The 22,009-nt window shown below is 45.6% G+C and overlaps 1 protein-coding gene across 1 annotated transcript; it reads right to left on the bottom strand.

Moving 5' to 3' along the window:
* Positions 1-623: 623 nt before the first annotated feature.
* On the bottom strand, positions 624-20,410 carry LOC134437375 (FERM domain-containing protein 7; the record flags this gene model as incomplete). Its single annotated transcript, XM_063186868.1, has 12 exons — positions 20,282-20,410; positions 9,578-9,682; positions 9,283-9,325; positions 8,837-8,918; positions 8,320-8,417; positions 7,745-7,859; positions 7,129-7,276; positions 6,651-6,746; positions 6,285-6,448; positions 5,474-5,542; positions 2,210-2,273; positions 624-1,814 (listed from the first exon to the last, which is right to left on the bottom strand). Coding segments are annotated over exons 1-12 (2,304 nt in total), but the record flags the coding sequence as incomplete, so codon positions are not given.
* Between the last annotated feature and the right edge of the window lie 1,599 nt (positions 20,411-22,009).

Raw genomic sequence — 22,009 nt, 5'->3', positions numbered from 1 at the left:
AGATTTGCATCGTGTGCATGACGTCCAGTTCCCAACAGACCAACATAGTGTCCAATAGAGTCACTGCAGACAACTCAAAACTACGTATTGTTAGGTATTGTATTCGGGTCAGTAAGTCAAACCTTACCCCGTTACCGAGTACTCTGTGTCCAACTCTAATCTCTTGTCCTTGTCTTATGCTTGTGGCCTTATGATGCGAGGCAGGACGTCATTGACGATAGAACTTTTAATCAATATCTCGTAAAATCACGATTCAAAGGTCGTTTTCTCATTTGCAATCAGGATGTTTAATCGGATGTTGAAAAATCCCCCAAAAGTTGTTGTGCCTAGATTGACAGTGGAGACACTTTTATTGTTTTTTCACAGAGGTGGGGCATCAGTGAAGCGCACAACGCCACAAGCAAAAGGAGAGGACGCAAGGTTAGATAATGAATGGGACCCTCAGTGAGAACAGCCAGCCAAGTACAGTACAGCCACAGCTACATGTGTATACACTGTAACTACAGCTTGATCTGCTTCACTGGTCCAGCAGGAGCGGCACGTGGCTCCACCCCACCCCGTCTGTACGAGTCACCTCCCCCTTCCCTCCCATCCCCATCCCCCTCTCCCTCCTCCTCCTCCTCTTCCTCCTCTTCCTCCTCTTCCTCCAGCTGTAGGCTCCCGGAGGAGAACCTCATGCGTGCCAGCGGGGCGGAGCGCACCACCTTGCCCACGGCGGGGTAGTAGTAGGGCACGAAGGGCTCCGAGTCGGAGTCGGAGTAGCTTCCCGTGCCCAGCACGCAGAGCGACGTGGGCCGCTCCGGCAGAGGGGAGGAGCTCAGCGGCAGGTAGGTGGGGCGCGCCGGCATCGGCTGCTGCCGCGATAGGTGCGGGTAGTAGCCCAGGGGGCGGTACTCTGAGGCCTGGGCCAACGGGGGCTGAGGAGGGTGGAGGAAGTCCACGTCGGGTTGGCTGGAGGCGCGGCGGGGGAGCCCCGTGTGGAAGCTGGAGTCGTCGCTGTAGTGGCCCACCTCCGTCCTGCCCAGGTCCAGCCGTGGGTGCTGCCTGATCAGCCCTCCACCTCCGCCAGCACCTCCACCACCCACTACCAGCCCTGCTGCTGCTGCTGCTGCCCCAGGCCGGCCTACCATCCCCGAGCGGAGCCTGGACCTCGCCGCCGCCGCAGCCCCCAGGCTGAGCCTCGACGCCTGGATCCTCTGCTGCAGACGCTGGGCCGAGAAGGCCGGAGACATGGAGGAGGAGGAGGCAGCGGGGCCGTAGGAGCTGAGCGGCTGGGGCATGTAGTCCATGGGGCCGTGCGTCCGAAACGCCCGTGCCAGAGGTAGACGCTCCAGCGAGGAGGATGACTCGGAGGCGGAGACAGAGGCGGCGTGAGCCTGGGCCAGATACGGGTGAGTTCCGGCAGCCGTGGCAGCCGCCAGAGGGAACGTGGGCAGCACCGGGTGGAACTGCAGGTGAGGGCTGCTGGGATACAGGAGGACCAGGTGCTGCTGGCTACTGGGGGAGGGTCGTCTCCGAGCTCTCCCCCCACCTCCACCTCCTCCACCTGCCGTCCGCTGGCGCTGGGTCCCCCGACCCACCCGCCGCTCCGGTGCCGTGGAGCGGGAGGCATGGCGGAGCTTGGGGGGGGAGGAGGAGGAGGGGTAGTGCTCGGCGGCCAGGGAGGAGGAGGGTAGGCGCGGGCGGAAGAGGGGGGAGGTGGAGGACCAGGCCATCAGGTCAGCGGAGCGGCTACGCTTGGAGGTGATGACGGCGTCGCCATCGGAGAGGTGACCCAGCAGGGGGTGGGGGAACGGGTGCACCTCCTCCAGCAGCTGGAGATTGGTATACACACAGACACAGATACACAGACAGTAGACACACACACACACACACACACACACACACACACACACAAAACACACACACACACACACACACACACACACACACACACACACACACACACACACACACACACACACACACACACACACACACACACACACACACACAGAGACACACAGAGTACAAGAAACACACAGACACATACGATGAAAGCACATACAGTAAACATACAAATATACACACAACATGCGAATATACACAAATATAGTAACCCAGAAAAAAAGGAAATCACTTTAACGAACAGTTTAAACAAGTCTATTTAATGTAACATATTGCTCTTAATGAAAGAGTTGCTGTAGGCCTGTAACAGTGGTTTACAGACCTGTTTTGAGACGGCTGTGAGGATGTCAGGAGAGGATCTGCACTGGCGTGATCTGGAGTAAGGCCTGTTTGTCAGACAATACAACATAACAATACTGTAACAACACAATACTATCACACCTGTAACAACATAACAATACTATTGCGTCTGTAACAATGCAACCATTATAGTACCACACCTGTAGCAACACAATACCATCCCATCTGTAACAACATAACAATACTGTTGTATCTATAACGAAACAATACTATCTTATCTGTAACACCATAACAATGCAATCATATCTGTGGGGCGATTGTCATTCATTAGAACCCTCATGTTGTCTTGAGTGGCGTCTTGTAAGCCGCGCTGAAACCGCTACTTTGCTCTGGGGGGCCCCGTGCTGCGAGTTAGGGCCCCGAGGGCCTGAATATTAATTCCATGTGGAGTTGATAATTGATATGGGGGACGACGGGACCCCTGAAAGTACGGGGCCCCGGGCAATTGCCCGACCTTGCCCAATGGTAGAACCGCCCCTGATTAGATGCCGGTCATGGAAACAGGGCTCCCAATTGAAGAAAAAAAAACACCAGCCAACCGGCCACATGCGAGTGAAGAAGATAGTATCTAGTCGTGAACACAGTATTTAGCTGGAGCTTTTATCTTTATCTTCACTGTTGGAGCACACAAAACATTTTTCTTTTTTTATTTTACATTACTAGGGATGCACCGATACCGATACTGATCATTATACCGATACTGCTCATTATACTCGTACTCGTCAAGCACTTGCCGATACCAGGAACGATACTGCTATTTCACAAAACAATGCAAAATCTTGTCACGTTCTGTGGACTTGAAAGCAGCATGGAAAAAAGGGCCACCTCATACATTTACTAACATTTAAATCTACATGGAAATGGACAATAAAAATATCACAGGTGGAAAAAAACAAGGCCATGCATTTATTTTCATTGTATTTTGGTGGTAAAAGGTATCGGTATCGGTACTCGGTATCGGCAAGTACACACATTAATGTACTCGTACTTGTATCGGTTTTCAAAAAAGTGGTATCGGTGCATCCCTATACATTAGATTACACTAGCTGACGCTTATATCCAAAGCGACTTTACAGTGTATTGGTTATTTACAGTGTTGTATGCAGGGATTAAAATTAACGTCGTCCCGTCGTCCCGGGGCCGTATTGAATTGCCATCGGGACGATAAGATATTTATTTTGGGACGACCTCGGGACGACGAGAATTTCGGCTGACTGTATTTAAAAAAAAAAAAAAAAGTTTGCATTAAAAAAAGTTTCCATAGGCTAACATTTGTAGGCTAAATCAGAGTGGTGCTGCTTGGTCGGAACATAACATTTAGGATGTGAAAGGAATGGGACTGGCTGCTGGCGACCTCGCGGGTGTGTCGTTTTGCGATTGAGAGAATTGCCTTAATTGTTGCCGAATGTTGGGCTGCACTGTTTGCTTACGACTCAGCATCACGCGAAAGCATGGGCGAGAAAATATTACAAGTAGCCTGCTTTTCTTGCTTTCACACAAGGCTGTAGTAGACTCTGCTAGTTGGCCTCCGTTACACGAGCATCTTGCATGCACCTGTGTTACTAAAACTAAGAACGGCACGGTGATTAGGATTTCGCCCCTTCATTCTTTAAAAAAATGCAACATGGAGCGGCGTTTCCGTGGCTTAGGCTATCTAGTGGCCGTCCTCAAAAAAATCATAGCTTATGTAGACTGTTTCAGCAGCTCCTGTCGCAAATCCTCCTCATTGCATGTTGTTTTAACGACGTGGAAATGTCCGTGATCAAGTCTACTCGAATCAACTATGCGCGAAGAAACACTTCACATCGACTGCTAGCCAAACTGCGCGTGTAGTCATCATTCGGGGATGTCTAGTCAAAAGGCTTTATGAATCATTGAAACATTCTTAGTTTGAAAGACAGCTTGAAGATGGGAAGAAGGGGGGAGATAGAGAGAGGGCGAGAGGTGTGTGCCTGTCCGGCGCCGGCCCGTGTGACGGTTGGCGACACTGGGAGAGAGAGGGAAAGGGAGAAGTTGGGTGATCAAATAGCCTAACTCTTAAACAACGCTCTGCAACCTGTTAAATCCCTCTTGGCATATAGCCTATGTTAACAAATGATCAATCGCTATCTTTGTGAGGAGAAATTGATTCGTTGGGTGTAGCCTACAAATTTATCAATTGTAGCCTGGCTGTTCATTCCCTTGGTCATGGTGACGGGAGGAGACTGGCGATAGTGCGCACTCTGCGCTCATCTACTGTCACAACATGGATGTTGCAAACTGAGCGGCACACTATTGTCAAAGTAAATCAAACTTAGGCTACACTTGTTATTAAGCATAGCCTACAGGAAATGTGTTTTGTTGGCTTCCAAACTATTTCTTTTTTTAATTTCTAAATAAATGTAAGCCTAGACTTGCATGATGGATAGAACAACGTTATGTAGCCTTGGCCTATCAAAGGGTAAAAATTCTTTACATTATGGAATTTTATGCCTCATTGTGAAGCTATGGTACCAAGTCCAATGCCATTTATTTTTTTCTCTCTTGAAAACATGTGCCCCTCTGACCCAGGCAGGCATCACTGCTAGGTGTTTGGTGTAATGCCCAACAAGTTGCTGACATTGTGCACAGTATGCCAAAAAGCACCAGTAGCCTACACCTCCAGTCAGTGATGAGCCTATTTCTTTAACCATATTTCAATATAATACAGTAACCAGTGGCCAGACATTTGTCTTTAGGATGGACCGTCCATCTTTTCAGTGCCTTGTCCGACAGCATTAAGCCAGACACTGGCTGATTAAAATGCTTTAAAATGCATGAAATAGCATCTAAAAAACACAAATTTTCTTGGGGGAGAACCCCCAAACCCCCCCGTCCAAAAATATGTCAGTCTTTTCACTGCCGCAGAATGGTCACCCTAGACAAATATCAAAATTTTCGGGACGTTTCGGGACGGTTCACAATAATTTTCGGGACGGTTCCGGGACGGTTGTGAAAAAAGTTAATTTTAATCCCTGATTGTAGGTTACAGTCCCTGGATCAATGTGTGTAAAGTGCATTGCTCAAGAGCAGTTCAGCCATGGATGGAGATGCAGGGAGATAAGGGTGGGATTCGAACCTGCCAACTCCCTAACATTAGGCCATGGCTGCCCCATTTTTATTTTCAAATATTTTCATGTATATATTTGTTGCAAGTGGAACGCTTCTCTAAAAATGAATACATTTTGCTCTTTGCTCAATCTCTCACCTCTCCGAGGACATATATCGACCGTCTCCACCCTCAACACATTCCAGCAGCTGCTTCTGAGTTCGGCCACTGTGAAATACACAATGTAAAATACACACCATGCTGAAATACCACAATACAATTATTGTCTTCTAGCCTAGTGAGCCAAACCCAGGGCTAGACTGGCCACCTGGCATACTGGCATCTCCCGGTGGGCCCTGCACCCTCGTGGTCCCCTATTTTCAGAAATGTAAAAAAAAAAATTCTTACATTTCTGAAAATAGGGGACCATGAGGGTGCGGGGCCCACCGGTGACTCAGTTCTGTGCCGCTAATTAGGAGGGGGGCCCTTTAAATCATAAGTGCCCGGGCCCTATTTCTACCCCAGTCCAGCCCTGGCCAAACCGCTTGGGGTGCCTAGATTTTCAGGCTACTCTTTATGTCAGTATTGCTCAGAGCAAAAGACTATTATTCCCATACAGTACATTACCATTTTGACATTTTGCCAGTACACAGTAGATGGTCAACATACTGTATGGCCTACCATATAATCTCATGCATTGATTGATCAATATGTAGTAACTGTTTTTATTTGCTCAGCAAAGTATGTTTCCTGAGTGTACTCTAATATGTAGGCATATTATTGTGATTGATTGATCCATCCAATCAGTCAATCAATCAATCAATCAATCAATCAACCAGTCAATCAATCAGTCAATCAATCAATCAATCAATCAATCAAGCAATCAATCAATCAATCGACCAACCAGTCAATAAATCAATCAATCGACCAACCAGTCAATCAATCAATCAAGCACTCTGATTGGCCAGACCTGAATCTGAAGCTGGATCCTTTGCTGGAGAGGAGGGACTTCTTCTCCGACTGGGGCTCCTCAGCCAATCGGAAGAAGGCATGGTACTCCACACACATCTTCCAGAAGGCCTTGGACACGTCTCGGCTGGCCATGGCAAACTCCACTGTGTCTTTTCGAGACGGCTGGAGACACACACACACACACAAACAAACACACACACATAATGAAACCTCAATTCCATATAACAGGTCTACAGTATCTCATGTGTTTTTGTTGTTATTTACCATTACCGTCGTCATTCCATTCAATCATATGATTCATGATGCTTTTCTATTATCTGTTGCTATGATATTGTCTCTATCGCTCTTTCTGGAACTTTCTTACCACCACTTTGGCGTGGAGCTTGATGAGGAAGTGTTTCCTCTTGAAGCTCAGCTTGCGGATCTTCGCCCAGCTGAAGGTGTTTATCTTCGTGTTGCCCTGGTGACCAGAAACAAACATAAGGACTTACAGTAGCGATAAACTGTACAGGGAACTAATGAGCTGGAACAATCCTTTCCCACAATCTCATATCCTAATTTTCTTTAATTGATTAATTAGATGAACAGTTGATTATTGATCAGTTGATTGACAGTGATTTAATGATGATTTAATGATGATGATTTAATTGATTTATGCATTAAGAGATCCATGTTTTACTCATCAGTGCCAATAATGACCGGGAAGACAAACCCTCCCAGGCGTATGACAGCCAGGTTGATCCTCATTGACTGACTAACGCAGTATCGATTGATTGATTGACTAATTGGTTGACAGATTAATTGATTTCTTATTTTTTTTACTCGTTAGTGCCATTAGTGACCTGGAAGACGAGGACGCCCAGGTGTGTGACGGCCAGGTTGATCCTCATGCCCTCCCCGTCGTGGGCCGCATGTGGTCGGATGCCGTACATGTCCAGCTTGCGGGCCACCTCCAGCAGGTGAATGTCCGACTGGGCCGGAGTGTGGCCTCTGGACGAGAGGAGCAGAAAAAAAGAGGTGAGTAGGAGATAGATGCAGATCGATTAACGAACCAACAGTTGGACGGATACAGGACAGACAAACAAATACATGCAGACAGACAGACAGACAGACAGACAGAGAAAGGACACGGACCGTGGAAGTTGAAAAAAAGATAGCAACAAGGGGTGCAGGCATGGGGGGGGGGGGCAGAGTGAAAAGGATATGACTGTTATTTGTGGCCTCTGGATAGGGGACTTGGCCAGAAAAGGACAGGGGTCAGGAATAAAGTGAAAGTGTGTGCGTGTGTGTATGCGTGCGTGCGTGGTGCGTGAAAGTGGAAAGTTTGTATACAGCATGCATACGTGCGTGCGTGCGTGCGTGCGTGCGTGCGTGCGTGCGTGCGTGCGTGCGTGCGTGCGTGCGTGCGTATGTGCGTGAGTACGTGCGTGCGTGCATACAAGCATGCTTTTTTCTCACTTGTGTCTCTTGTGGAGGCGCATGATCTTGTGGTCCAGGTACTCCTGATTGGGGATGTACTTCTTATCATCCAGATGGTGAATATCCAACTCCTCATCATAGTCACCTAACTCTGCTGCAGAGAGAGAAAGAGGGAGAGAGAGATGGAAATGAAGAAAGGAGGGAGAGAGTTTTTAGGCAGATATGTAAAGAAATGGGGGAGATGGAGGAGAAAGATTGAAAGATAAAAAGAGAGTTACAGAGAGAGAAATGAGAAATGTGGGATATAAGAGGGGTGGAGAGGGAGAGAAAACAAAGCTGAATAGAGAGAGGGAAATGCAAAGAGAGAGAGAGAGAGAGAGAGAGAGAGAGAGAGAGAGAGAGAGAGAGAGAGAGAGAGAGAGAGCAAAAGAGTAAGAGAGTGCATGCATTCTTGAGTTTACATGTTTTCACATCTATAATAGCCTAAACCATGATAATTTTGGTTAGAGAGAGGAGACGTGGAGTACAAATGTAAAGCATTATTAACATTTGTATCCGGGTGGTAGGTAAGACGTCACAGACAAGTGTGTTCCTCAGTGAAGTATGAAACTCACACTGCAGTATATGAGACACCAGTAGGGCGGCGCTGTTGTCGTTGCATGTCAGGCTGCCATTGGACAGGTCCTGCTTCACCTGCAGGGCAAACAAATACCTGGAGAAAGAGAGGGAAGAACATTACGATGCGTCTATCAATGTCAATACAAAGTCAAAGTACGGTTTAATCCGTTAAGACACGGTGTTATAAATTTGATGTTACCAAAATGGCAATGACAATGGCAAAGTTGTAGTGTTATGTCACGGTAGTGTAGAACTATGGTAGTTAACTTTTCATTGACTATTACTCTGTGTCACTGGTGGTATGGCGTGCATTAAGGGGCTATAGTCAATTTCTTTACTAGACATAAGGAATCGAATTATTTTTCATGTACTGCAGTCCCATGTGTAGGCGAAACAGGATGAAGTGCTCTGAGCAATTTTGGTCATGAGAAGGCCTGGGTTTACTGTAATGCCGGGTGGTGCAACTCACACAAACACAGTCGTCCCCAATACAATACTCAATACCACACACACCTTGTCAGTCCTCTCTGTAGCTGGCCAGGGTCTGGAGGGAAGAACTTGACAATGAAGCGAAACGTTAGATCATTGGTGTCCTCTGGAAACAGAGAAGAGAAGAGAAGAGAAGAGAAGAGAAGAGAAGAGAAGAGAAGAGAAGAGAAGAGAAGAGAAGAGAAGAGAAGATGGCTTAAGCAACACTGCCCTACAGTGGTAAAAAGTAGTAATTACATGTACAATGAAACTTAAATGTAGTGTAAATAATACTGCGAATTGAGGTTATGGATTTACTTTGTCTATGCTTATATTCTTAATAGGACAAAGCAAGATATTTCTTATTTAAAAAAATAAATAGGGCAAAACAGGTTATGTATGTATGCCCCAATATCCTTCATCCACTGTTGAATCAACATGAACTTTATGACTTTGTTTGCTCATTCACACATGTGAAGGAAATTACTTACTTTTGATCTGTCTTGTCAGTGGCTTGAGCAGCTCCAACCACACCTGAAATAAATCACAAATGATGATGATGATGATGGTGATGAGGAGGAGGAGGGTGGAGGAAGAGAATGATGATGATGATGAGGAGGACATACAAGTCTCAGAGAGATTCCTTTACTAATGATCTCTATATTTTACGTAAAATTTCCACAAGGCAATTAACCCCATATTGCTCCAGGGACTGGAGTCATTTTGGATAAAAGTGTCAGCTAAACCTACGGTAAGTAATATAAAATTTGGTAATTGATAACTCACATAGGTGCCTGTGTGATGGCGAAACTCCAGGCCAAAGTACTCCTTCTCCAGCAGCTTCAGGTGGCCACACACCTTGTTGTAGAAATCCCCACCCAGTATCCTATGCTGAACACAGAGATGACAGAGCTGTTGGTTATCATAGCTGTGTGTGTGTGTGCGTGTGTGTGTGCGTGTGCGTGCGTGCGTGCGTGCGTGCGTGCGCGTGTGGGTGCGTGCGCGTGCATGTGTGTGTGTGTGTGTGTGTGTGTGTGTGTGTGTGTGTGTGTGTGCGTGTGTGTGTGTGTGTGTGCATGCGTGCATGCCTGTGTGCGTGCGAAGACTCAAAGTTATATTGTAATTAGGCATGGAGCTATGGACATGCACGACATAGGGGTGTGTGGAATTCACATAGCCTTTGGGAATACACAGCTCTCTTCTGGTTTTTACCACAAGTTGATTCCCCACCATATCCAACATGATTGAATCCAGTGTTCTGTTTAATTAGTTGTTGGTTCCAACGGAACGGCACCACACAGCGCTTTCAGTCAGTTTGCCAAGCCAAGGATAAATATTAACACAAACACACACACACACACACACACACACACACACACACACACACACACACACACACACACACAGCAATACGGTACATTCCAACTTGGTCATTGCCATTCTGGTAACAGCAGAGCTATAACAGGGGCCGTGTCTTAACGGATTAAAGGGATGGTTCAGCGTAAAATGAAAATTTGACCATCGTATTGTCACTCATGCCACTCATAATCACTCATAAGGTCACTCATAATGTACATGGGTGGGAAGCCTTTCTCGGAAAGACCACAGCATTCCGTTGCATTGAGTTGTCAGCAATGTCATTATGATGTAGTTGAGTGTTTGGGGTCCCCACGTCATATGACATCCATGTCTAGACAATCAGGATCTGGCAATACCCAACAAGTGAAAAAGGTTTTCAGCATTCTGCATTGCATTTGGTATTATTGTTTTCATAACAGTCTGTATCATCCAGGCATTGCAATATCCAATCATTGAAAAAAATGTTTCCACGTCGGCCTTTGAGTGACTAAATAACTCGAGACTTTTTTGCAAGGAACGTGAGGAATCAGTACTCGACCTTAGCAATGTCACTTATGTTTGACACCCCTGCCATAAAGAAATTGTTTGCGGCCCCACACTAGATACAAGAGATACAAGATACAAGAGATACAAGATATTTTATTGTCATGTGTATATATATGAAACATATATATACAATGAAAAGCTTCCCTGCTCTGGTAGTCCCAAAAAAGGTAAAAAAAAGAATGTTAAAAAGGCAAAAAAGTAGGAAAAAAATATATATATTTAAAAAGTTGAAAAAGTTGAAAGCTGCAAAAAATAAATAAAAAATTGGCAGGTTGGAGAAAGGGGAGATGTAATGAGTGAATTCCTTCCTATGTCTGTGTTTTTGAATTTAACAGTCTGATACACTGAGGGAAGAAGCTGTCCCTGAGTCGGCTGGTGTGAGCACGTAAGCACCTGTATCTCCGGGCAGATGGTAGAAGGGTGAAGTGTGTGTGGCTGGGGTGGTGCGGATCAGCTATAATTCGTTTGGCCCTCCTCAGACACCGCTGATTGTAGAGATCCTGGATGTTGGGTAGATCTGCTTTGATTGTCCGTTGAGCAGATTTGATGACTCGCTGGAGGTCTCTCCTGTCTTGGGCAGTGGTGTTACCATACCAGGCTGTGAAATTACCAGTTAGTATGCTTTCTATTGTACAGCGATAGAAGTTGGCCAGTATCCTACTCTCCATTCCATATCTGTGCAGCCGTCTCAGAAAAAACAGTCGCTGTCTAGCCGTCTTAGTGATGCAATTGATGTGATGAGACCAGCTGAGATCCTCCTTGATGTTGACTCCTAGGAATTTATAGCTCTTAACCCTCTCCACTGCAGTATCAGCGATGTAAATTGGCTGGTGTGGCTGGTGTTGTGTCCTCCGGAAATCCACGATCAACTCCTTTGTTTTGCTGACATTCAGGAGTAGATTGTTATCCACACACCAGGTTGACAATGCCGCCACCTCAGCCCTGTAGGCTGACTCATCTCCATTTGTGATGCAGCCAATTACCGTAGTGTCGTCAGCAAACTTAATGATGGTATTGGAATTGTGAATGGCTCTGCAGTCATGTGTGAAAAGGGAATAGAGTAGGGGGCTGAGCACACATCCCTGGGGCGCGCCGGTGCTGAGGCAGAGTGTGGAGGAGGTGAACTTGCCCAGTCGCACTGCTTGAGGCCTATCGGTGAGAAAGTTTAGAATCCAGCTGCAGAGTGAAGGATTAAGATTTAGAGATTGCAACTTTAACACTAGTTTGGATGGAATAATTGTGTTGAAGGCAGAGCTGTAGTCGATGAAGAGCAACCTCACATAGGTGTTACTGTGATCAAGATGGGTAAGAGCGGTGTTTAGTGCAAGGGCAATGGCGTCATCAGTTGATCTGTTTGATCTATAGGCGAACTGAAGTGGGTCAAGTGCAGCAGGAATAGATGATGTGATATGCATCTTGATAAGCCTCTCAAAGCACTTCATGGCAACAGGTGTAAGAGCTACTGGTCGGTAATCATTCAGACAACTCACTGTAGATTTTTTAGGGACTGGGATGATGGTAGTCCTCTTGAAGCATGCAGGGACAACAGACTGCTGTAGTGAGAGGTTAAAAATATCTGTAAAGACATCAGCTAATTCAGATGCGCATGCTTTAAGCACACGACCTGGGATGTTGTCAGGTCCAGGAGCCTTGTGAACATTCACTTTCTTGAACGATGTATAAACGTCTGTCACAGATAGTTGGATGTTATATATATAGTCCGGATGGCAGCACAATTAATTAAGAAGTGGCTTTAAAAATTGATGAATCATGGTTTTTGAAATGGTGAATTCAGTGATCTTAGCTTTTTGAAATGTTTTAAGGTTTACACAGTTACTGTAAAATAAATTAATGGCATTTGGAAGTGCCTTTGGACTGAGGAAATGTTTAAAATATATATATATAACCGAGGTTGATACAGTTGAGTTTACATGAACACGTCTAATCGGAATAGACACGAAATACCTACATGCTTAATCAGGAATGGAAAAAAACTCGGCTAGTGACCTGGCTAGCGTTGCCTTAAAGCAGTGACATAATGGGGTACTGTAGCTCAAACACCCCATAATGCCCTTTATTATATGGTTGTGACGTCATCTGTCGAATGCTCCATTCATTTCAACGGGGCTCCCCAACGTTCGGACGTCTGTTATTTTTCGATAACGGACGGGTTGGTCTATAACAGACCGCTGTCAATGGCAACAAGGCTTTTCACTGCTAAGGCGACTTTTCAACAAGACTCTAATCAGCTGCTGTGATAGACAGCACCCGTTGTCCTGGCTACCGCTGTCAATGGCAACAAGACGTTCACTGCTAAAGCCACTGGCTTGTATACAAGTCAGTGGCTAAAGCGAATGTTTCATATCACTCCGCAGGGGGTCCGGTCTTTTGTCACTCTAATCAGCTGCTGTGATAGACACTGTTGTCCTGGCTACCTAGCTGTTGCCTAGCGGTGTTCCACAACGGCATTAAATAGGTCTAAAGAAATGTCCCCGCCATGTGTGAATCATTTAAGTAGGCTATATCCATATAATAAGCGGGTTAACTTTCGGCGAGTCGGTCGCTTTGTGGAATAGCAGCACTTCAGAGAGAACAAGACCCCTCCGCTCCGCGTCGGGGTCTAAAGATTCTCTCTGTCGTGCTGCTATTCCACGGTAGCGACCTTCTCGCCGAACGTTAACCCTTAGGCTACTTAATTACTGCATGTGGATGTTCAACCCTTTTTGTGTCCCACTGTGTGTGTGTGTGTGTGTGTGTGTGTGTGTGTGTGTGTGTGTGTGTGTGTGTGTGTGTGTGTGTGTGTGTGTGTGTGTGTGTGTGTGTGTGAGAGAGAGAGAGAGAGAGAGAGAGAGAGAGAGAAAGAGAGAGAGAGAATGTGTGTGTGAGCGAGAGTGTGTGTGTGTGTGTGTGTGTGTGTGTGTGTGTGTGTTTGTGTGTGTGTGCTTGCTTGCGTCTGTGGCTAACTGTGCATGCGTGCGAGGACATGAAACCCTGTGTTTACCATCCCAGCTGGGCAGTGAACATCCTTATTATGTTGTCATGATAAAAACACAGTAGAGGAGCGAGACAGCGGGAGAGAACACGCTAGATGAGCGAGAGAGAGGGAGAGAAGAAAAAGAGGAAGAGAGAAGGAATAGAGTGAGAGAGATGGAGAAAGAAAGGCAAAGACAGACATGAGATAAATAGATATGGAAAAGGAAATGATGAATGAGGGAAAGGAAGAACCTGAAGAGAGAGAGAGAGAGAGAGAGAGAGAGAGAGAGAGAGAGAGAGAGAGAGAGAGAGAGAGATAAAGAGCGAGTTAGAGCAGAGAGTGAGAGTAGAGGGCAGAAATAAGGTATTATAGACCCTGATGCACACCCTGTAATCAGCATGTGTCTCCATGGCACTGCAGTGAAGAGAGAGAGAGAGAGAGAGAGAGAGAGAGAGAGAGAGAGAGAGAGAGAGAGAGAGAGAGAGAGAGAGAGAGAGAGAGAGAGAGAGAGAGCATGCAAGATAAAGCATTCACATCTAGTTGTATTGCCTGCAACATGATCCTTTTGGTGAGCCTGAATGTCTTCTACATGTATGTACATTTCTTCTTAGCTTGCTTATTTATTTGTTTAGGTGTTTATTTGTTTGTTTAAAAAATATATATATTATCTCCTGATTTGTGGCCTGACATTGAGTCTTTCTTTCTTTTTTAGTCTTGACTTGTACTGCAGTCTTCTGCCTGAATAGTGTCCACGTCATATATCTCTTCTCCCTCCTCCATTCCCGGTATCTACTCCTTATCCCTTCTTCTCCCATCCATCCCTCCATCTTGTTTCCCCTTCTTCAACTGACATGGGGGGGGGGGGGTAATCAGGTCAGTTGCCCCAGGCCCAGAGAAAAGGCCCTTGGCCTAAATGTCGCCCCACCCTATTACATTGTTTGTATTCGGATGGGGCCCCCTTTCAGATGGTGTTGTCCTGGGCCCGGTTGAGGCGGTTTGCGGCGGCCCTGTCTTTATGTGTGCTAATTGCCTCTTTAGCCCAGAGCTACATGCCGGCCGAATGGAGCTCATATTCAGACGCTGGTCTGCAAGTCACCCACAGACCTCCATGACCCAACATACCGTAGCAGCGTAGTGTCACAATGGGCACTCAGTGCGTGTTCTTAAGACTGTCTTTTTTCATTATTTATGCTTTTTAGCATTCACATACATTTTGTTGTAGAATATGCAAACAGCGATCTAGAGTGACCCACAGAGACCTCCTCAGCTGCAACATAGTACAGTTTCACAGCTAACAGTTGAACACACACAGTCAGCATTTCTATCAGCACCTAATCCTGTCTTTTTGATCATGTACTGCAGGGGTGTCAAACTCAAATTCACAGTGGGCCAAAATCTAAATCAAGGACGAAGTCGTGGGCCGAACTCAAAATTCAAAAAGTACTGAAATTGTGCATGCACGGCTTGCACGCACATGCTTACAATACTCAAATGCTTACATCTTAAACACTCAATCCCAGCAGATATTGTAGTTCAAATGTGCCTGCACAGTTTGTTGTAAATGAGTGGAAGGCATCACTGATGCACTTGTATGAGCATGTGACGCCCAAAATTTCATGTTCAAGTCGGGGGGTGGGGGCAACTTCAATACACATTTGAAAATTATCCCGCGGGCCAAATAAAATGAATCCGCGGGCCAAATTTGGCCCCCGGGCCTGAGCTTGACATCCCTGATTTACTGTATTTCATTGGTGTTTTGACTGAAACTAGCAATACAAATGTATAATGCATAAAACTGACACAGCCACAACCATGTTTCTCTTTCATCCAGGCCATGTTACCATATAGACCTCGGTAACACTTTACTTGACGCCGGCGTCATACGTATGACATAACAGTGTCATAGCAGCAGTGGTGTAGTCTACGTAGAACGCAGGTATACGGAGTACACCCACTTCCAAATTTCAGGGATTTCAGTATACCCACTTAAAATTGATTGATCCATTATTTAGAATAGCACAAATATATACAGTATACCCACTTCAAAAAAATGCTCAAATATACAGTATAGTGGTTAAAGAGAAAACACGCACATCCGTCTCAAAAAATAGGGTGCAGGACCAACAAAAATACCATGAAAAAATTGAATGAAAAGTCCGCGACACCAAGCTCCCGTTGCTCTTTTTAATGTAACGTTTCGGGCAGCATGCCCTTCATCAGACAATCAGTTTGTCTGATGAAGGGCATGCTGCCCGAAACGTTACATTAAAAAGAGCAACGGGAGCTTGGTGTCGCGGACTTTTCATACAAATATACAGTATACCCACTTCAAAAAAGTAGACTACACCACTGCATAGCAGTGTCAGGGTCATAAACATAATGCCAATGTCATAAACGTTTTATGACCATGAAAAGTTGACATTGTTCGGCCTGTCTTTGTCATAACTGTATTTCACTTAAAGACAAAGTCATACAATGTTTATGACATTGACATAGTGTTTATGACACATTCATGACAGAATTATGACACCGTAATGTCATACATATGATGCCGGCGTCAAGTAAAGTGCTACCGAGACCTAAACCGGCCTTTTTGTCATATTGGTTTTCAGCAGGATAGAAATAAGCCTAGAGTAAGTCCTAATCAGCTGCAACATAGCATCCCAGTTCCATAGCTGACAGTCAACACCACTCCTCAGTCTGCTGGCTCCTAAACCATCAGAGAGAGAGAGAGAGAGAGAAAGAGAGAGAGAAAGAGAGAGAGAGAGAGAGAGAGAGAGAGAGAGAGAGAGAGAGAGAGAGAGAGAGAGAGAGAGCATGCAAGATAGTGTTCACATTTACAAGGGAGGACGGGAGTTAGGATAATGGAAAGAACCTGTTGGTGCCATTTTCTATGTAACATTTATGCTCATATTTGGTTATTATTTTTGTATATGCTTGGTACTTGTATATTGTAGATTTTATGATTGTATTTGAACTACATTACCTATTTAGTGTTTATAATTTCCTCTCAGTTGGTCTGCCTTTAGTTTGATGCTTAGAAGGATCTGGAATGAATAGCCGAATGTATAGCCAATAGGAACTGACGCTGAGCGATGACGTTATGGAGCTCACGCATCTAGGAATGTAAAACTGCTGTGTGTTTGTCATTATGTTGAGTACTTCGATAAAGACGGGCCGAGCACACTGTTTTCTAACGTCGTTCAAACTTTAACACACGTAGACTCGTTCTTTCCGTCTGACTGAGTGGTTATTTGCATGATTCTCAAGTAAGAAATGGTCAACCTTTTAAGAACGGACATTTAGCCACTACAGAACCCATGGATCGTGATGCGTCCTGCATGGGAGAAGTATGGTGGGAGTTAAGGGAAAGTGAAAGCTCCATCATCATTGTAACACACAGCAGCCATGCAGGACCACCACTAGGGCTGTGGCTGTGCTTTGACTGTAAAGCCAATGAGCCTGGCTCTTCGGTGTAGCAGTCAGAGCCCCAGTTTACTACCCCAGAAGGTCTGGGTTCAAGTCATGGCAGGGCAACTCTTCTCCACTTCGCTACAAATGGTGTCAGAAGTGGGATGGTTTTCTGTGAGGCCATCGGAAGCGTATACCCACTGTGTGTGAGCCATAATTCCATGTGAGGGACCCCCAGGATTGGTGACCCTGGTGTGAGGGACCCCAGTGATAGGTGAAGTGTTGATCATGGGTCACACTGGATGGGAGAAGCAGTGTGGGCAGTTGCGTGGGGGACACCATGAGTGTGTGAAGCATACAAGTGCGCTTTCCGAAGGGGAAGGCAGTGTGATGGAGTGACACTTTGGTGTAGCGGTCAGAGCCCCAGTTTGACTACCCAAGAAGGTCTGGGTTCGAGTCTCAGCTGGGCAACTCCCGTTCGCTACAGTCTGCCAGCCCAACAGGCACTCTGAGGAAGCAGTGCGCACCAGGATAAGATAGGATGGCACCATGCTCAGTCATGGAGTAGTGAAGAGGTACTGGTTAATCACTTCCCCCACACAAATGGCAGTGTCAGGGATCGAAACTGGCAACCCTTGGGCTATGAGCCTGATGCCCTAGCCACTTACACATGACGGCCCCATTATGCAATAGACCACATAAGCGTGTGATGGTGTGAGAGTACAGGGGTCCGTATATCGAAAGCGCCTTTGCTAACGACGGTAGCAACGTCCTTCGTAAGAGCGACTCAACTCCCTCTCAACAGCGACGCTCACCACTAAATCCAAGGGAACGGTAAGATGGTCTTAAGACGGTCTTAAGACGGTTAGCAACGACAAGAATCGAGAAACGGACCCCAGGTTTTGCTTCCGGAACAGGAAGTGTGATGGAGTGATTATGGGTGAGGTTGCACTCTGACTGTCATGCCAATGAGCCTGTCTCTTTGGCGTAGCGGCCGGCCAGAGCCCAAGATTGGTACCTTGAAGGCCCTATGGCTCAAGCGTTGCTGGTGGTGGTGCAACTCTACTCACCTCTGCTAGAAAGTGAAAGCCCAAGTGGGAAACTCCAACTCCCATTGTCATTGTCACACAGCACTCCACAGCGCACAGTGCTCACTGCACACAACAAAATTGTATTTATGCCTCACTTGTGCAAGGGGGAAGCCCCCAATGGCGCCCCAAGGGAGCAGTGCGACGGGACGGTACCATCAAAGAGGTTGGATTAATAAAGAGGATTCAAAACCCGCCCACCCAATGCAAAAGAGTGTGCTCAAGTTGGGTCTTCTAAGGGGGCGTTGTACCCTACTTCTTCTAATTTTGAGGTGTTTGCACAAGAAGTGTGCTACCGCCATCTACAGCGCTAAGGGGACTCCATTTAATCTCAACCTCAGGTCTCCTAACCGAAGGTCTCCGAAAGGGCCGTTCACCCAACATAAAATGAATAATGGAAAAAGAACTAGAATGACGTATCTCTCTCTATAAGATCTCTGGTACCATGCTCAGGTTACCTCAGTCATGGTGAAGGATGGGGCAGAGCACTGGATAATTACTCCCTCCACCAACTTGGCGGCTCGGGAGTCGAACCGGCAGCCTTTGGGATAAAAGTCTGATGCCCTAACCACTTACCCATGACTGCTACATGGACAAATGCAATAGAGAGTGTTCAACCTGCCACTATCCATATACCCTCTCCATTACATCAGAGCGAACCTGAAGACGCACTAGGCGAAACGCGTTGTTCGTTTCAAAAAAATAAAGAGAAAAAAGAACAGTATCCAATGTGCGGTGTTTAATGACCTTTTTACATTGATCAAGTTTTTTCCTGCCTTACACCTGCACCTGGACAACTGAAAGGTTGTGCACAAGGACTTCTATGTACCCTGTCCATTACAACGTTCGTTTTCAACTGCTCTCACACATTATTTCTGGTCTGCTAGTTCCGGTTAGACTGCTCATAGACCTGAATGATTTTACACTAGTAACTGCTCCAAACGTGACATCACCCTTGTAACTCCAAAAGCAGTAATGACATCACCCTTGTAACCATGGACCCCCCCCCCCTCTCTCTCTCTCACTCCGCTTACGACACCCCCTGTCCTGATTCTGGGGCTGGGATGCTCCTTCAGCCTTGGGGGCATCTCTTTGGGTTGCCCATTGTGGTCGAGGGGGCATGTAGATAATGGGCCTTGTGATTCTACTATTTTATAAAGATAACACACACAAGAAGATACCAATAGTGCTGTCTTGTGCTACTGTACACAGACGCTCTTGCTTCTTTTTGTTGCTCCTGTGTGTCTTATCCCTCTCTTTTTGCCCTTCTTTCATTTTCTCTGTATGTCCCTGTCAACCTCTCTCTCTCTCTCTCTCTCTCTCTCTCTCTCTCTCTCTCTCTCTCTCTCTCTCTCTCTCTCTCCCTCTCCCTCTCCACACGCACGCACGCACGCACGCACGCACGCACGCACGCACGCACGCGCACGCGTGCACACACACACACACACACACACACACACACACACACACACACACACACACACACACACACACTCTCTCTCTCTCTCTCTCTCTCTCTCTCTCTCTCTCTCTCTCTCTCTCACACACACACACACACACACACACACACACACACACACACACACACACACACACACACACACACTGCTTTGTGACATACTCTACTCTGAAGCATTTCACTCAGTGTTACGGGGACAGGGCCCCGGGGCCTGGGGCTGCATATATTGTGAGTGGATTCGGTGCAGCTCTGTAATCCCATTCTATCTTGAATAGACTCCTCTGGCCATGCTTTATAGCCTATTTTGTCATTAAGTTCACTGAACCTTCCCTTCCCGTGACCCCAATACTCACTGCTTCAATAAAATGCAGTTTGTAAAATTACCATGTGGTAGTAGTATTTGTGTGGATTTTGAATCAGTGATTTTGAGTGGATTTTGAATCACTTTTTAATAATATTGAATTTTAAAATGAACTTAATGTCGTTAAGGTAGGCTATTGCACATGGAGAGCCAAAATAACCAGTGAATCAGTTCAGAGAATCACCGTGTCATCAATGAAGTGAAGTGCTCTAACAAACTGACACACTCAAAATTTAACCAACATAGGCCTACTGCAGTAGCCTAGACGTTATGAAAATAAGTTGTAAGTTACCTCAACCTCGAAGACGCGTTCACTACCGTCCAAGAAGATGACGCGTATCCTGAGTTTATCGTCCTGTCGTCGTTGTTGAGCGCTGGTTTTAGTCGGTGTCTTCCTTAACAAGTCGAATTTGTCACCCATGGTACGAAAATCCTTACTTCACCACCATAGTCCTTAGTATGAGAATATATACAAGTAATTTGTGTAAGTGGCAAATGTGAGAAAACACAGCGCAATTTGGCGCGTTTCCGTTTCTTAATAATTACATGATTTGTTGCCCTAATAATTCATCGAAACAAACTTTTCAACGCTCATGCAAACACACAATACACATTACCATGGGATATTGGGCTATACAGCCTGCAAATTAAGTTGATATCTTACCTCCTGTTGGAAATTAATGTTCTCCCTATCGTTTTTCCAGGGCGCATATTCCCCGTATCAGCTGCAATATGCCGGTGACAGGCAAGCGCACCCTGCGCGCATCACTCCAGCCAAGCGCGTCTATGGCAGTAATTGCGTCCTCTGCCACGGCCCACGCAGACTTGTGCGCAGAGAATCCTTGTCAAGGTTTCTTTGACGTTTGTGTGTGCAAATAATTACGATCACTACACATTTGATAAAATATGACTCAATCTAGTGCTTAGGCTAAATATAGGCTAAATTACGATTATATAGGCAACATTGCCATATCAGAACTAAACGGAAATTAAAATTAGGTCTAATTATGAAAAATGAAACGTATGGGTAAATCACTTTACAGTATTAAGAAAATTAGGTGGTGGTACTGACTAAATATGTCAAAGAATAGGCTACATTGACATAAAAAAACTTTCCAAGGACGAAACAACAGCAGTAGAATGAATCTGCCTTCTTTTACTGTCGCAAATGTAGCGGCATGCCGCCACCCTGTGGCCAATCAGTTTCATACCAGAATTTCCTACGCCACTGAAAATTAAACAGTAATGTAGGCATAGAATCAGAAAGCACACTAGAATATTGTATTCATTAGTGTATGCACGAGCCTGTCAGAATAATGTATACTGTAGGCTATAATTTAGGGAATCAGTACTGTGAAATAAACTGCATTGCTGAAAACCCACATATTGCCTGACCACTAGCCCCATCCAATTTAGTGATCCAGCCTATCTTGGAACTAATATCACCAGACTGGTAGAACAGGAGAAAAGAAATAATTATTTAATTCAATGGGATTTAAAAATGTAGCACATTTCCAGAAATTGTAGACTTTAAGGTTGTTTTCTATTCTATCACAGCTGTTCTGAGCATCATCACGTCTGGAGAGTGTGGGGAATGTTCTACGAAAACGGTTTAGTTCAGTTACCAACCAAGGTAAGTGAACTTGGAGCAAGTAAAAATAAAATAAAAGTGGAACATCGTGGCTTTACTCTCCAATCAAAAACGTCTCAAGGGCTCTTATTCTATTCTATTATTCTATCTATTCTATTCTATTCTATTCTATTCTATTCTATTATGTTCTGTTCTATTCTATTATACTGCAGTTGGCTGAACACATCTTGAAGTTAGGAAATACATAGGCCTACAAAAAGCCCTGGTGAAGACAGACCCCAGAGGCATTAGCTTCACAGGCAAGTAAACGGTAATTTTATATTCTGGTGGACAGGAAAGTTATTCCATTCTACTCTCCATTCTAGCTTAGTTGTTCTGAACATATCTAGGGTCCCTGTCAATATCTTACCACCCCTCCTCTCCTTTGTT

Source organism: Engraulis encrasicolus, chromosome 21 (genome assembly GCF_034702125.1).
Source record: "Engraulis encrasicolus isolate BLACKSEA-1 chromosome 21, IST_EnEncr_1.0, whole genome shotgun sequence".
Lineage (NCBI taxonomy): Eukaryota > Metazoa > Chordata > Actinopteri > Clupeiformes > Engraulidae > Engraulis > Engraulis encrasicolus.
This window is presented reverse-complemented; position numbering and strand designations above follow the sequence as displayed.